This window comes from Sesamum indicum, linkage group LG6 (genome assembly GCF_026168435.1).
Source record: "Sesamum indicum cultivar Baizhima isolate 11 linkage group LG6, ASM2616843v1, whole genome shotgun sequence".
In the NCBI taxonomy this organism is placed as follows: Eukaryota; Viridiplantae; Streptophyta; class Magnoliopsida; order Lamiales; family Pedaliaceae; genus Sesamum; species Sesamum indicum.
The window spans coordinates 25,693,168-25,708,450 of NC_142662.1; the positions used below are offsets into that span (position 1 = coordinate 25,693,168).

The 15,283-nt window shown below is 33.4% G+C and overlaps 2 protein-coding genes across 5 annotated transcripts; one reads left to right on the top strand and one right to left on the bottom strand.

The window, feature by feature from the left end:
• Positions 1-5,790: 5,790 nt before the first annotated feature.
• On the bottom strand, positions 5,791-9,808 carry LOC105163391 (putative myosin-binding protein 4). The gene is made up of 3 exons (XM_011081713.3): positions 9,666-9,808; positions 6,507-9,295; positions 5,791-6,294 (listed from the first exon to the last, which is right to left on the bottom strand). The coding sequence occupies exon 2, from the start codon at positions 9,213-9,215 to the stop codon at positions 6,546-6,548; it is 2,670 nt and encodes an 889-aa protein (XP_011080015.1). The 5' UTR covers positions 9,216-9,295; positions 9,666-9,808; the 3' UTR covers positions 5,791-6,294; positions 6,507-6,545.
• A 1,335-nt stretch (positions 9,809-11,143) lies between these two features.
• Positions 11,144-15,153, top strand: LOC148787959 (iron-sulfur protein required for NADH dehydrogenase, mitochondrial-like). 4 transcript variants are annotated; one of them, XM_088881193.1, is made up of 9 exons: positions 11,144-11,354; positions 11,445-11,577; positions 11,774-11,896; positions 12,764-12,861; positions 13,100-13,226; positions 13,536-13,621; positions 14,197-14,322; positions 14,609-14,780; positions 14,903-15,153. In XM_088881193.1, the coding sequence occupies exons 1-8, from the start codon at positions 11,328-11,330 to the stop codon at positions 14,777-14,779; spliced, it is 891 nt and encodes a 296-aa protein (XP_088737319.1). In that variant the 5' UTR covers positions 11,144-11,327; the 3' UTR covers position 14,780; positions 14,903-15,153. The 4 variants fall into 4 exon arrangements, with proteins under 4 accessions (XP_088737319.1, XP_088737318.1, XP_088737320.1 ...); XM_088881191.1 differs by having other exon boundaries at positions 11,145-11,354; positions 14,899-15,153; XM_088881192.1 differs by having other exon boundaries at positions 14,609-15,153.
• Positions 15,154-15,283: the final 130 nt, after the last annotated feature.

Genomic DNA, 15,283 nt, shown 5'->3' on the forward strand with positions numbered 1-15,283 from the left:
GTTGGATTTCTGAACAACGTTTCTGGATATATATATATATACACATTGCTCGAATCATATTTGATAAAAATATAAAATTAGTATATACAAAATATATAAATGTTACATTTAAAATATATTATATATAAATTAATATATCAATTATATAATAAAACATAATTTTTAAAAATATTATTGATTAAATAAAAATAATAATATCTTAGTCTCACAACAAATCATCATTTATAAATAAAAAATATACTTTTTTATATTAATATATATAATATAATTTAATTATATTTTTTAATATTAAAAAAAATTATATATCAATCACTAAAAAATGTGATATCAATATTTAACACGAAACTGTTATAAAAAACTTAACTAGTACGCTTCTTTTCTCCAATACTCCATCATTCCATGACAGTTACACGTTGATTTTCTTTTAGTAGGAAATTTTGCCCTTTTCCTTTTTGTTTTTGCTAAACTATCATCTCATTGAATATAAATTTGGTTAATTATAAAAAATAAGATAAAATAAAAATTGGACATTTAGTGACCGATTAATCGATATTAAGGCATAATCCCACATATACAATTATTTTATTTTTATCTCATAACTATAAATATAATATTATATTTGGAATAATTGTATTTATACTCCTAATCTATGATCGTTTGTTTAAACAAACCACCTTTGTTCTTTACATAATTATAGGAATAACCCTTGAGGTTTGCTTCTATGTAATAAATAAGTCTCTCAATTAGTCAAAATTTACAAAATTTACTGATACTAATAAAAAATTGAAAAAGAATTATATTTACCTTTGATTGACTTATTACTAATTTATTACAGGTCAAATAAGTGTTTTCATGATCAAATTACCCTCATACGTCTTCATGCATTAATGCATGTGAGGAGATATATCTTCACTGTTAAAAAGGTAGTTAAATCGAAAAAAATTATTTGATCCGCAATAACTCAGTAATAAGTCAATTGAGGGTAAATATCAATTTTCATTTAATTTTTTTATTAGAATAGCAGATTCGATGAATTTTGACTAGCGAATGACCTTATTTATTAAACGGAAGCAAACCTCAAGAATAATAAATATAATTTCTCAAACCTACAAAAAATTTACGTGTAATTACACCCAACTTTAAAAAACGAGCGTGTAATTATCCCAATAAAAATGTGAAGGTTGGAGGAAGTACTTATTTATTTAATTCTGTCCCTTTTCGGTTTGACTACTCGCAGGGATCTCAACCACTTACATCTTTTTCTAAGATGCGTGCCCCCTCCCCCCTACGCTCTATTATTCATATATTGCTTTCATTGACTAACACCTTCATACTATGTTTTAGGGTGAATAGCAATTTAGTATATTATTTTTCTATAAAAAAAATATAATAATTTATTCTCCTATATTTTTTAAAATGAAACAATTCACCTCCTTATACAGGGAGGTGAATTGCTTCATTTTAAAAATCATACGGGGTAAATTGTTGTATTTTAAAAAATACAGGGAGGTAAATCGCTATTTATTTTTTCATAAGGGGATAATTTGCTCGTTTGCAATATCACAGGGGGTTGCTTGCATTTTCTCCCTATTTTTTATCATTTCATTTTAATTACTTCTTCCCAATATAAGATACATATCTTATGTTAATATCAATTTCAATTTCCTTTATTGGCTTTTTAATAAAGACGTAATTATATCTATACATTCTGATTTATAATTTATTTATATAACTTATCCATAAAAAAACGTCAACATTATTTACAAAAATTACTCATATTTTTTGAAAAATTGCGCATACACTTATCCCCAACATTATGTTTGAAAGTCATGATTAATTTGATATTATTTTAATTTTGTTTTTTGTGGTCGGCAAGAGACACTTGTCTTTGTTCATGTCATTTCTTTCAATCATGTCATCAAATTGAACCTTTTATCTTACAACCAACCTTTTTTCGTCTCTGTTCTATTTTCAGATGTGAAAATATCAAATTTTGAGCACGGCAGTCTTGAATTTTAATTTCTATTTTAAGTTTTATTATACTTTACATTCTATTTAATATATACAAATAAATATATTTTTATTTAAAAAGATAAAATTTTATACACGTAGAATATAAATTTCAAATAGTCGATGCAATCAATTTAAAATAGAAAATCCAATCCATTGCAATTTTGCTTTTCTTTATTTCTTCGACTTGGAAATAAATTCATCGCTAATTACTAATAAATTTATTCTCCTTTTCAAATTTCCCAAACAAATGGCCTAATTTCATGTGGTCCATCTCAGATCATTTAAAAACAGACAGCTACATATAAATTAGCAAATACGGAACGTGTTGCATTTAATTTATTGTAAGAAAAACTCACTACCGACCATTTGTTACAACATAAATTTTTTATAAAATAGCGAATTTATGTTTAATAAAAAAAATATTTATTTGATAATTAGCTCGTCGTCACAGAGTTAGTACTTCTGTTAAGCTTACATTCACCACGTGCATTTTATGTGGCATTTGGATGCCAAAAGTTCAGCCTTCTTTTTTGTTCAAAAGTTAATTAGCGGAAGTACTAACTTTGCAAATAAGGCCGTCCATAGGGTACTAATTGTGTTATTTTGAAAAAATAATGTACCAACTCCAAAATAACCCTTAGGGATCGTTTGGCTCGAATGATTATGCATGATAGGATATTTGGTTCATGATTTATGAGTCAATATTAATATCGAATCCGATCTTATCAATATTATTTATGGGATAGTGTATCCCATCTAAGAGGTAGGGTACACTGTGTGAGATACACTATCCCATTGGCTATTGAATGTATGATTAAAAAATTTTAAGTATAGTTACACTCCCCTCCCCTGAGGTTTTTGGTGTAATTACACATAAAGTCTCTGTGGTTTGAAAAATTATATTTAGCATTTTGAGGTTTGCTCTCTTCTAACGTATAAGCCCACCGGTTAGTTAAAATTCATCTAATTTGTTGATATTAATAAAAATTTAGAAAAGAATATATATTAACTCCTAATTGACATATTACTGACTTATTGTAGGTCAAATAAATTTTTTAAAACCAAATTGCCCTCATACATTTTCACGCGGTAATGCATATGAGGATATATATATATTCAGAGTAGTTTAGTTCGCAAAAAGATTATTTGATTTGCGACAGTAATCAGTCAGTTTAGAATAAATTTCAATTTTTATTTAGTTTTTTTAATTAATATTAGCAAATTCAGTCAATTTTGACTAATGAAGGGGCTTATTTATTAGACAAAAATAAACTTTATGAATGCTAAATATAATTTTCTAAACTACAGAAATTTATGTCTAATTACACCAAAATATCGAAGAAAAAAGTGTAAATATCCCAAAATTTTATTACCTAAACGTCCTTTCACTTTCTCTACCATCTACTTCTCTCCATTTTTATAATAATTTAATAAAAAAAATACTACTTCATATTTTTTGAAATTTTTAAAAATATTTGAGTATTAATTAGTTGCTACTTTTCAAAAAAATAAAATTTTTCCCATACTCTTATAACTTTAAAAAAAAAATTTAAACATCACTCTCTTTCTTTTTTTTTTTTAACTCTATTTTGAATTTCTGACTTGTATAAATATAGCAAAAAAAGGAAAATATTCTACAACAATATTATTTTAACAACTGAATTTCAATAAATATTGAGATATATTTTTTTAATCTTTTATAATTTTTCACAAATTAACTACAATGTTAAAATAAAAATAACTTAAACAAATAATATACCTTCAATAGTCTTTTCACATTTAATCATACTTTGTATTTTTTTTCAATCAAATATCAAATTATATTATCACAAATGATATCACACACTATAATACATCAAACGAAACAACAAATAATGGACAACCGGATTAATCGTTATTTAATTTATCATCTTAATCAATTTCATCATGGCTAATCCTATTATACAAACTGAACGAAAACTTATAGCATGGTACCAAAAGTAAAGTCTTTTCGAGTTTAACGTAATTTACCTTTTCGTGATAATTCAAATGAGCAAATTACCCCATATGAAAAAATAATAGCAATTTACTCTTTATATTTTTGTAAAATGAAACAATTACCTATCTGTCTAAGGATATAAGTTGTTTCATTTTAAAAAACACATGAAGATAAATTATTGTCTCTTTTAAAACATAAGAAGGTGAATTACTATATTTTTTTTTTATAAGAAAATAATTTATTCATTTACAATATTATAAAAGAATTATTTATATATTTTTTTAAATATTTTCTGACAAATAATTGAGCAGATGAGAGAGAGATGCCCCCCACACCCTACTAGAAAAGTTGATTGTACACAAAGGATGAAGAATAGTGAGTGGAGAAAGCGACAGTTAACGACTTGAATGTAGTGTACTTGTCTGATCCCATCGTGTTTCTTGTGGGGGAAATTGGACCAATCATTTCTCGCTATTTCTTCGTTTGGAGTTCCTTTCCCTTCCTCGTATTTGCCTTGATTCAATTTTCCAATGATATCAAAATATAATAATAATTATTTATTTTATATTTTCTTTTTAAATGTACGAGAATAATAGATATTTCAAAAATATTTTTAAATACAAATCACAAATAAATATTAACATCTTCGGCGTAGAAACTATTTTTTTTATAAACGAAGTAAGTACCTTTCAATCGTGTATTAAAATATCACGTTCAATGCATGTGCAAATAGTAATAGTCTTAAATTAAACAAAATATCATTTGCAATAAAATTATTAATCCTACTTAATTAACTTTGTTTATAGTGTGCCCATATAAAGAAGTTCCATCTAACCCTTCTTTTTCTCAAAAGCATTGACTCATTGAATGTAAGTAATTTAAGGGAAATTTTAGTCCAAATTGTTGGTTAGATCGAAAACGGTTATATAGCAGATGTGATATATTCACCATATAATTAATATCTAGTTTAAAAAAAGTTATCAGATATATCTTATTAAGTGATTGATTTGGTTCGATCAAACTTGATTTGGATAAGAATTTTTCGTTTTTATAAATTTACCTTTACAACCACATGAAATTAGGGGAAGCGACAAAAACGTGAATGAGAAAGAAGCGATATATAAAATTACTCAAATAGAGCTTCAAGAAAATAAAATAAAAATTGACTCAAATGTAATTGATACAGACATATGTCTATGTTAAAATCGCAAAAATGATATAAACAGATACGGTAATAAATTCTATCGCATCATTTATGATGTGGTCGAGGTTTTGTTGCTAAGGAATAAATCGGGATTACTACTATTCATTGACAAGACCCCTCCTTGATTATTACACATTTTTTGCGGAAACAATATTTCACCTGGTGTAAAAGTCCGTCGTGGTAAAATCCCGATTTATTCCTTAGCAACAAAACCTCGACCACATCAATTTATTTTATTTTTAACTTTTTACACGCACGTGTATAAATTTTTACAAATTACCTTCATGTGTTATCCAAAATATTCACATAAGCCCCTATGAAAAATAAAAATTATTGTTTTATCTTCCTGTGTTTTTTAAAAAGAAGCAAATTACCCCTTACCAGGGAGGCAGCACGTTTCTTTTTAAAAGACATAGGGATGAAATGGTATTTTATTTTTCACATGAGTTTATGCGAACATTTCAAACAACACGGAGAGGTAATTTGCAATTTACCTTAAAATCTTTGCTTAAATAAATTAAATCACATAGTCTTTACACACACATAGGGCTATACCCACCATACTGCCATCTCCATGTTCATCAACAAAGATACATACAGCTATCAGCAAAAAGTATATATTTATTTCTATATATAAACATGGTAGAAAATGAAGGTAAAGAAAGAAAACTACAGCACTTGAACTTTCACAGGAAGCAGATTTCCACTGCATAAACAGATGAAAAGATGTCGAAACTACTCTATGCTATTTTCGACATGGAGAGCACGCCTAAAACTCCTGCAGCCATACATAAAACATGCGTGATCTCCGAATATTACAAGGTTGTTTAATGCATGGAATAACCTGCATTAACTCTACTAAAATGCTATCCAGCGAGGCCTGCTATGTTCATGATCTCAACTCATGAGATGGAACATAATCCTGAAAGAATTTGGATTGTTTATACATGTTCTAATATAAATGGAGTTTTCTATGCAAAGTCTTGTAATTACAGCAATATCCAGGCTGACGCCTGAGATGGATATCGATCATCTCTGTCTGATGATGATGTGGATGGCTTTCTCTGTCTGCCACAGCCCTTCTCTTGAAGTCGTTCGTCTGGAGAACGTTCGGACAAAAAAATTTTAGCAAGACAGCGGCATTAGAGCCTCTTACAACATGAAATGGTAAACATGGTTTATGACTAGAAAATGGCACTGAAATCTTGGAGAATATGTGCTAGTGTATTTAACATGCAGTGATAATGTTATCTTCAAAGTCGAAAATTGTACATATACTCAGAGTCACAATTATGTGAAGAAAACACTTACCATTGAGTTGATTGATATGCTATTTCCAGGGAAGGGAAGTCATCTTTGGACTTCAATTTTCCGCAACTCGTGTATCTGATGAGCTAGTTCCTGAACTACTTGTGTTCCATTTTTACCATTTCTGAGCAATTCGGAAGCATGCTTGTGCAGGTTTTGGTGCTTCTGAAGAGCTTCCAGCCTGTCATGAAGTTCTGCAATTTCCTTATCAACAATGCTGGAGTTTATTTCACCTTGATTTGCTGAGAAGTTGTCACTGTTTTGATGCAGACAAACATTTTCCTTCCCCTGAGTTGGATTGCCATATAATGCACCATCTTGAGAGTAATTTCCATTTGACAGGGGAATAACTTTGTGCACGACTGAACCGTCCTCTTCTTTCTTCTGATTTAATGTCTCACCATTGGGGGGTAATTCTTCAAGATTAGCAAGCTCTACTTTGATCTTCTCAGGATTTAGGACATACGGCAGTCCATCTAATTTCCCACTAAGATGAGCTTGATGGAGATGAGTCTCCAACTTCTTTAAACCTTGCCAGACGGAGTGTTTTTCATCATCAAGGTTTGATGCGGAACTGTTCATCAGTTTAGGAATGTTTTCGGTATGGGCTGCGACTTGATTATACACAATGGAGGTCTCTTTCTGTACGTTGTATACCTCTTGTTCATCAAGCAAGTTACTTCTGTAGAAATCTAACTCAATTTCCATGTCTTGCAATTCCTTGTCCCTTTCAGCAAGGAGTTCGTTAGCCCTTTCCAGTGCCTCCATATCATACTCTGCTTGCTCGTCCATCATCCGTAAGTAATGTAAGGCCTCCATATGAAGTGTCGCCTTCTCCTCCTGCAATCTTGTGATCATGGCCATTGCCTGATTTGCCGCAATAGCAGCAGCATTTCTTTCTTCCTCCAATTCTTTGTACAAAGAATTAATGATGTTTCGGTCGTGTTCAATCTGACGTTTCAGTATATCAACAATACTTTCACCTTCAATATAACTCACAGTGATTCCTACCAGAGCTTCATAGTCAGATTCATTTGTGGTTGGTGACCCTGAAACCGGAAGAACCTGAGAACCAGCATCTTCATCTATTCTAGGCTTATCATCTTTGTCATGAGCTCTTGGACTGGTCTCATTTGACAATAAACCCACCTCATAAGCCGATATTTGTGGCACAATCTTCACATTTTCTTCAATTTCCAATGATTCTACAGTTTTAGCAGAATCACATTTATTAACTGGCTCAAATTCATGTTTATCTGACCCTGAAACCGGAAGAACCTCAGAACCAAAATCTTCATCTATTCCAGACTTATCATCTTCGTCATGAGCTCTTGGACTGGTATCATTCGACAACAAACCAACCTCATAAGCTGGTATTTGTGGCACAATCTTCACATTTTCTTCAATTTTAGCAGAATCACATTTGTTAACTGGCTCAAGTTCATGTTTGTCGAATAATTCCTGAGTTTCATCGTCCCGTGTCAGAGCATCATTGCAGTCAAGATTACTTGAGTCTAACAAATGAGCATCATTTGAAGAAGTTCCTGCAGTAGCTTCTATATCTTTGACCACAGATGCATCTCCTTTCTTGGCAGCAACTAAGGAAGGAACGTTGTGAAAAGGAAGGGGCTCGGGTGGTACATGGATGGCTAGCATGTGATTGAGAGAAACAGCAGATTTACAAGTCTCTGCCGACTGCCCAACAGAAGGTCCCACAACATCAGATACTTGGGAACCATTCTCTAGAGAAGTTAGCTTCTGTTTCAATGATGGACTCGGCTCATTGCAAGACTTTCTCCAATCAAGATCTCCCAGAACGTGCTGCTTGAAAGCATCTGAAGATGAAGAATCCATGTACTTCTGCTCACTAGGATCTACCAGATTAGGTTGATCGAGAACTTTCCTATCACATTGAACCACATTTAAGATTTCACCACGGTTTACCCCATGAGAACCAGTATTTCCATCATCATCATCCTCTGAGATGGGGACCTCCGACTCTGAATCAGATGAGATTTTCAGCTTGGTATAGCCTACATGACACAATGTATCAACACTATTGCCCATTGCCCCTGAGGCTTTATCCCTTATCCTCTTCAAGCTATCCCGACGACTGAAACGACTGCGGCCTGGCGCACGAGGCAGAGGAGGCTTGACATTAGCCTTGGAAGCCCCCAACCCAACGAGGCCAGGTTCAAGCAATCTTTCAGCATTAGATTTAGCTCTCCATGGCTTGTTGCAGCAGGAACACATCCTACTATCCGGAGGAACGACTATATTCTTATTCAACATTAAGCTCTGAAGAACAGATCTATCGACATCCACCCACGATTTCCCCACCAGCAACCTATATGATTCAGAATTCCTTTTGTTCCTTGTGGCGATTGGCATCAGACATTCTTCACACATCCCATGAACATCAGCAAACTTACCATGGACAGAACAAGACACCACGGATGATATCTCTTCCCTATGGCTACTGCACAACAGGCTCCAATAACTTCCAGGTTTCCTTTTCCCAAAATCAAGCCTTGAGCATAACAGACAAGGTGTTTCCAGTTCACAATACTGAGCAAATCTTGTGAGCAAATACGAAAATGCTGCATTCACAAACATCAAGAACATCAAGAACCATTCACACGCCGCCGATGACAAGAGTGTCATAAATCCATGCGGCTTCCTCCTCCGCACAGATGAACTTTCAGCAGCCATTGCAACGATTCAATCTCCAGGATCACCTCAAATCCCCACGATGCTTTCTCTTTCTTTAAATAAGAAAGAGATCATTCAAACTGAGAAGACAAAAATCAAACAATCAAAAGCAGCCATGAAAACGGAATCTTCGGTAACAATCAAAAAAATAAGCAACCCATTTCACAAAAACAGGTAAGAAACAAATTACAGCCGAACCCATCACGACCCATTCCCCATTCAAAAACACATCGATTCGTCCTCGAAAAACAAGCAAGGACATCATCGACCCAAAACAGAAAAAGAACCCTAAACTCAATCCACCCATCGTACACAAATCAAGGATTAATATCCCATTAATAACCAAAACAAAAGAGGATCAATGCACATTGCGAGCACGGATGAATCGATCGTAAAAGAAAATTATCCCAAACAAAAAAAAGAAAAAAAAACAAGGGAAAGAAAGATTACCAGTTTTTGTCAATGCAGCATCATGGGGGGCAGAGAGAACACAAGGAGATAGCAACGAAAACACGCAGATGATGGGGTTGATTATGAGTTATGATCACCAACTATGAAAGTTATTGTGAGAAACATCATTACGTGGTGAAATTACAACAGGGTCCTTGCCCCGCAAAATGATTGACCGTTGAAACCAACCGAATTTCAGATTCCCTAGGCTGTCTCTCGTATGTAAAACAAGAACTCCTGTCGTCCTATGTGTAGGTGACACACTCCTATGTGTTTTATTTTTTTCACTATTCCAATTATTGAATTTTATCACTTGTTTTCTTCGAATTTTCCTTTAAAATGTAATTATAATAGTATCATGGATTAGTGTAATTTAGTTCGATATATGAAATTAATACAAAGATTTGGCCCTATAGATATTACACTTTCTATAAAATATACTAAACAGATCAACAATCAACACATAAAAAATTTAAAATATATGTCGTACTCACTTATATACAATATGTAAAATAACTCAGTGTAGCATGAATTTAGCCACAAAAATCTATTCAAGAGGCTTCGAGATTTAGTTGCATTTTTCAAATAAGCTTTTGTTATAACCAAGTGCTTCTCATTATGACTGTCCATAAAAATAAATATAAAAGAGAGGGAGAGAAAAATCGTATCTATAATTGGTACACAAATAAGTCATCATTAAATATTATTTTTGACAAATACCATTTAATACATAATACATATATATTTATGATACTAGAATTACAGCTTACGACTTAATTAATGTGTCGTTGTGTAAGATACGACCTAAGAAATGAAGGCATTAAAAACTCCTAAAACTCTATATCTATAATTAGTATAGAACAATTGTTCGCACCATATGATTTTTAAATTAGGAAATTTTAATTTTATTATTTGACTAAAATTTTCAAGTATAAATATTTGGGTTAGGTATGATTAGATAGAGATGGGACGCAGACGTGGTAGCACGTGCGTTTATGATGATTCTATTTTATGGAAAAGGTCAAAACAGTGTGACAGAATCTACCACTTTGCCTACCAATTTTTGGATGCTTATAATAAGCGATGGAGGGTCAGATCTTACTTTTTTTTTTTTTTATAAAATAATATTAGTTACCACGAAACATAATACTGTGTATATGTAATTAAATAATTAAATACATTAAAAAAATATTTTAAAAATAAAAATATATAATTAAAAATAAATAAAATAATTAACGTGAGTTGAACTGCAGAATGAATATAATACGACAAATCTTTTAATTAAGTAATTGTCCTAATTATTTTAAAATTAATTGAGTCGAGTTTGATTGAATTTAAAATAGTTTGAATACTTTTTTTTTTAAGATTTAATTTGTTAAATTAAGTGAATTTAAATAAATTTTAATTGGTCCGTTTGAATCGAATTAAACCCTAATTTCAAGTACTAACCCAAGGCCTAAGTGTCGGTTAGATCCGACGGGAGATGCAGAATACGAGCTCAAATGGTACTAATCGGGTTCGATAAGTAATTCATGGACCATCAAGATCCGATCCATTTTGTTCAGGTTCGCGATCCGATGAACTAATCACCCGACTCTTCGCTGGGTTCGCTCTCGCCTCAGGGCATTCTTCTTGGGAAATTGTTTCAGTATTTCAGAATCCATGAACCGTCTTCCGAGACGTTATACCGTAAGTTGCGATTCTACTGGCTATCATCGGAATCCACGCTTTAGTTTCTTGAACTCGAAATTGATCGAGAAATTACTGCTGTCATGTTAGCTTGGAGGCTTCAGGGGTTTCGCTGTGCAGAGTGGAAAGGGAACCCCTTTGCAAAATTTGAAGATTGAAGGGATTAAAGACATCATAGCTGTTGCTTCCGGCAAAGGAGGCGTTGGCAAGTCTACTACAGCCGGTACTTTGTGACAGTTTCTTGTTTTTTGAAAAAAGAAATTGTAGTTTTGGGATGATTTCTTATAGGTGAAATGTGTGTATGAAGTGATTCTTCTTGGGTTGCCTTTGTGTCTAAAATATGGGTTTTTGGTAATGTTGTCAATTTGGGTTTTTGACGTTCCTACAGTGTGATGTTTCTATATGCTGTAAATTTGTAGTTAATTTGGCGGTTTCACTGGCAAATAAGTGTCAGCTTAAAGTTGGGCTGCTCGATGCTGATGTCTACGGGCCGTCGATTCCTATCATGATGAAACTCCGTGGAAAGCCTGAAGTGAGTGCAGGTGGTGCTTTAATGGCCTTACTATGCATTCTAACAATTTTTATACTTTGTTGGTTGTTTCAGTAAGTTAGATAAGTTATCTTCTTGGCTCCTGCATTCTCCTTGCAATTTGATTTTCATTGTCTGTGTTTAAGGAAGTGATCAGTAGAACTAGCACTTGTTAGATGTTATGGCAATTTCTTCTTCGAATAGTCTTGACAGGTTATGTTGAGGTATTAATAACACCCGAATTTAAGTTTCTGAAGCAATGGAGATCAATGGGCTAGTTTGTTTAGGACTCATTTTCTGGGATTTTAGATATGTCGTTGCTATCAATCTTCCCATGTTAATTATTCTTTTATGAAATTCCCCGAGTTTTGAGTTTTCTCTCTGAGGCCTGCCAAGAAACTCACTGCTGTCTCTGTGTTGTATACGTCAAGTAAATTTCTTAGACTTCCAGCAGCATGTAGGCCAGTAGCGTGATATGAGGAACAGGCCTCTTAATTCTTCTGGAAAATGTTATCTAGTTTGAATTATAAACGATTTTTGAGCAAGTATCTCCCTGAGAAAGTACTTGACAAGGTGTCCTCTCTACCAGATGCTAGTTTGTTGATTGATGTTTCTGAGTCCACTTTACCTTGAAACTGAGGTATCTTGCCTATCTTGTTTTACACATCTTATTGAGGTAGCATACTGCCCATTGGTCCGTGTGTCCACTTATTTTGGGGTTTCATTTGCAAATCTTTAGGATGACACCTCTTATGCTTATTTGCTTAATGTGTATAGTGAATGCGCATAATCTGTGTGGAGTAGCAACCACTTCCTAACATTTAGGAACTTTTTTTTCTTTTTAACATTTTTCTGCTTTTCTGGTGATACTTCTTGGCAGATAAGAAAATGATCCCAATTGAAAACTATGGAGTCAAATGCATGTCAATGGGATCTCTTGTCGCAGAAGGGGAGGCAATTGTCTGGAGAGGTCCTATGGCAAGTATATGCTTTTGTCTTCGTTTGGCTTTAGCAGGTTGTTCTTCACCTGCCTATTTTTTCATTAATTTAGTTTTTGAGATAATAAAATCGAAACTTTTTGCTAGCAAAGTGATACCTCTTATGATTTATATATGCGTCCTTTGGTTGGCGATGACAGCTGATGGAAAGCATCCTATTATTTTGGATGGATGCCACCAAAATCAAGTCATATTTGATATACCTTTTATCCCTTCAGGTCATGAAAGCACTGGAACAGATGACGAGAGGAGTTCATTGGGGGAACCTAGATATTCTTGTGGTAGACATGCCACCTGGCACTGGTGATGCTCAGATTTCCATATCCCAGAGATTGCAGTTGTCAGGTAGTTGGGACTTTGGAAGTAGTTTTTCATGGTTCAGCCTAAAAAGAATTGCTGCAAGCAATTTATTGTCATACAAGTAATAATGCTCATGCATTCATGTGCAATCAGTTATATGATGCAACTGGAAATACATGCTTTATTGTCTAATGGGATGTTTGCTTGGGGTTTTATCTACCTTTTTGTTAAGGAGAATCAGCTCATTAATTTTTGTCAGTGTACCAAGTGTTAGAATTTTCTTTCTTCCACTATGCCTTAATTCTTTGATTTGACAAATAACTGATCTATAAGAGCAATTTCGGCTTGTCACAGGAGCATTAATTGTTTCAACTCCTCAAGATGTTGCATTAATGGATGCTCGAAGAGGTGTTAAAATGTTCTCACAAGTCAACGTGCCGGTATAACCATATCTGGATCTATGTAGTTTGTGTTCGCATATTTGTTTGTGATGCGTGCAATCTCTCATTTCACCGAGACAAAAATAGACTGTAGGCCTTACTGTTTGCATCAACTTGTTTTAGAAAGGAGATGAGGTGTTACCTTGAAAGGAATTTTTGGCCAACATATGCTTTTCTCCCTCTCTCTCTGACACACGCACACATTATGTGTGTGTCTCGTAACTGCTTCACATGTGGTTGAGTTTGTCCTGAAGATAGTCAAATTATAGCATTTCCAGTATGTATTACATGAATGCTTGTGTCTGATGGATGTAGAGGCTAACTGTCAGGAAAAGAAAGTTGTTGTACCCCCCCCCCCCCCCAGAGTAAGGGAACAGAAACTTGTGTTACTTGGTGTTCAATGATTGCAACCTTTTACTACTTTTGACAACACTAAAACATTTGTTAGTTCGATTTAGCATTCTAACCTTTGCACCAATTTTCTTTCTTTCTTTCTTTCTTTTGTTTTTTCTTTTTTTTTTGTTTTCAATTTGGATTTTGTATATTTGATTACTATTGTTGGATATGCGTTGCAGATTTTAGGAATCCTGGAGAACATGAGTTACTTTAAATGTCCAAACTGTTCTGAGCCTTACTACATATTTGGTAAAGGCGGAGCTCAAAAGACTGCTGAAGAAATGGGTATGAAGTTTCTTGGAGAGGTATTGCTGCCAAATCGGTCTTTTACTCTGTACTCGTATACTATTTTCTCGGTAGTTACAATGTCTACAAGTATGACGAAAGGCAGAAATCTTTCTTTTCCCATCCATTAATTCAAGGCCATGATTAGCAGCTGACTTGTGCCATGATAATCTCCCTTAAATCTATGTGGTGATGATAAATATGGACAACTCTTCTGTGTGAAAGAAATATTCTCGATGTCCTAGACAGGCTTAATGATACTTAACGTGGCATGTTGTTCATCTTAATCTGTTACTGCTCTAGTAGGTACCATTGGAGACGAGGATCAGAAGTGGCTCTGATGAAGGCGTCCCTGTTGTGATATCCAATCCCGATTCTTCCATATCCCATGTCTACAGCGATGTGGCGAAAAAAGTGATCATCAGGCTTGAAGAATTAACCAAAGAGCAATACCTCCGGCCTGAAATAAACATATAAAGTATGCAACTAACTCCATATATGTCCTTGACTAAACTACGATGCTTGCATTATATAGTTTGACTTTGATCGCTTACCCAACAGCTTTTTTTCTTTTTCTGTTTTTTTACATGAAAAAGTTAGTTCTTTCTCAAGCTCATAAAGACCTCAAACATGGTTACGACATCAGAAAAGAGTTTTGCCGACTGACAGGCTACCGTCTGAATTCGGTTCGATCTTCGTGTCCTGTGCTACAGACAAATCTTTTTGTAATTTCACTGCTCTTCTAACTTTGCTAGTCAGGAATTGAATTTTATGTTGTTATGGAGTTTTGACCAACAACTGCACAGATTCTCCCCCTCTTTTTTAACGATTGATTTATTCTTTACTTTTTCTATGGGGGTATTAAAACTTTAAATAGTTATAATTATCTGATATGATATCTTATTATATAATTCTTAGTAAATTGTTGTGATTGTAGTCCCCTATATCTCATGTTAAAATCAATTAATACTCATTAATCCT

Coding starts and splice junctions, on each gene's coding strand:
- LOC105163391 (XM_011081713.3), bottom strand. CDS start 9,215: ATGGCTGCTGAAAGTTCATCTGTGCGGAGGAGGAAGCCGCATGGATTT.
- LOC148787959 (XM_088881192.1), top strand. CDS start 11,328: ATGAACCGTCTTCCGAGACGTTATACC. Junction 12,862..13,099: donor TTGTCTGGAGAGGTCCTATG/GCAAGTATATGC, acceptor TTATCCCTTCAG/GTCATGAAAGCACTGGAACA. Junction 13,622..14,196: donor TCTCACAAGTCAACGTGCCG/GTATAACCATAT, acceptor TATGCGTTGCAG/ATTTTAGGAATCCTGGAGAA.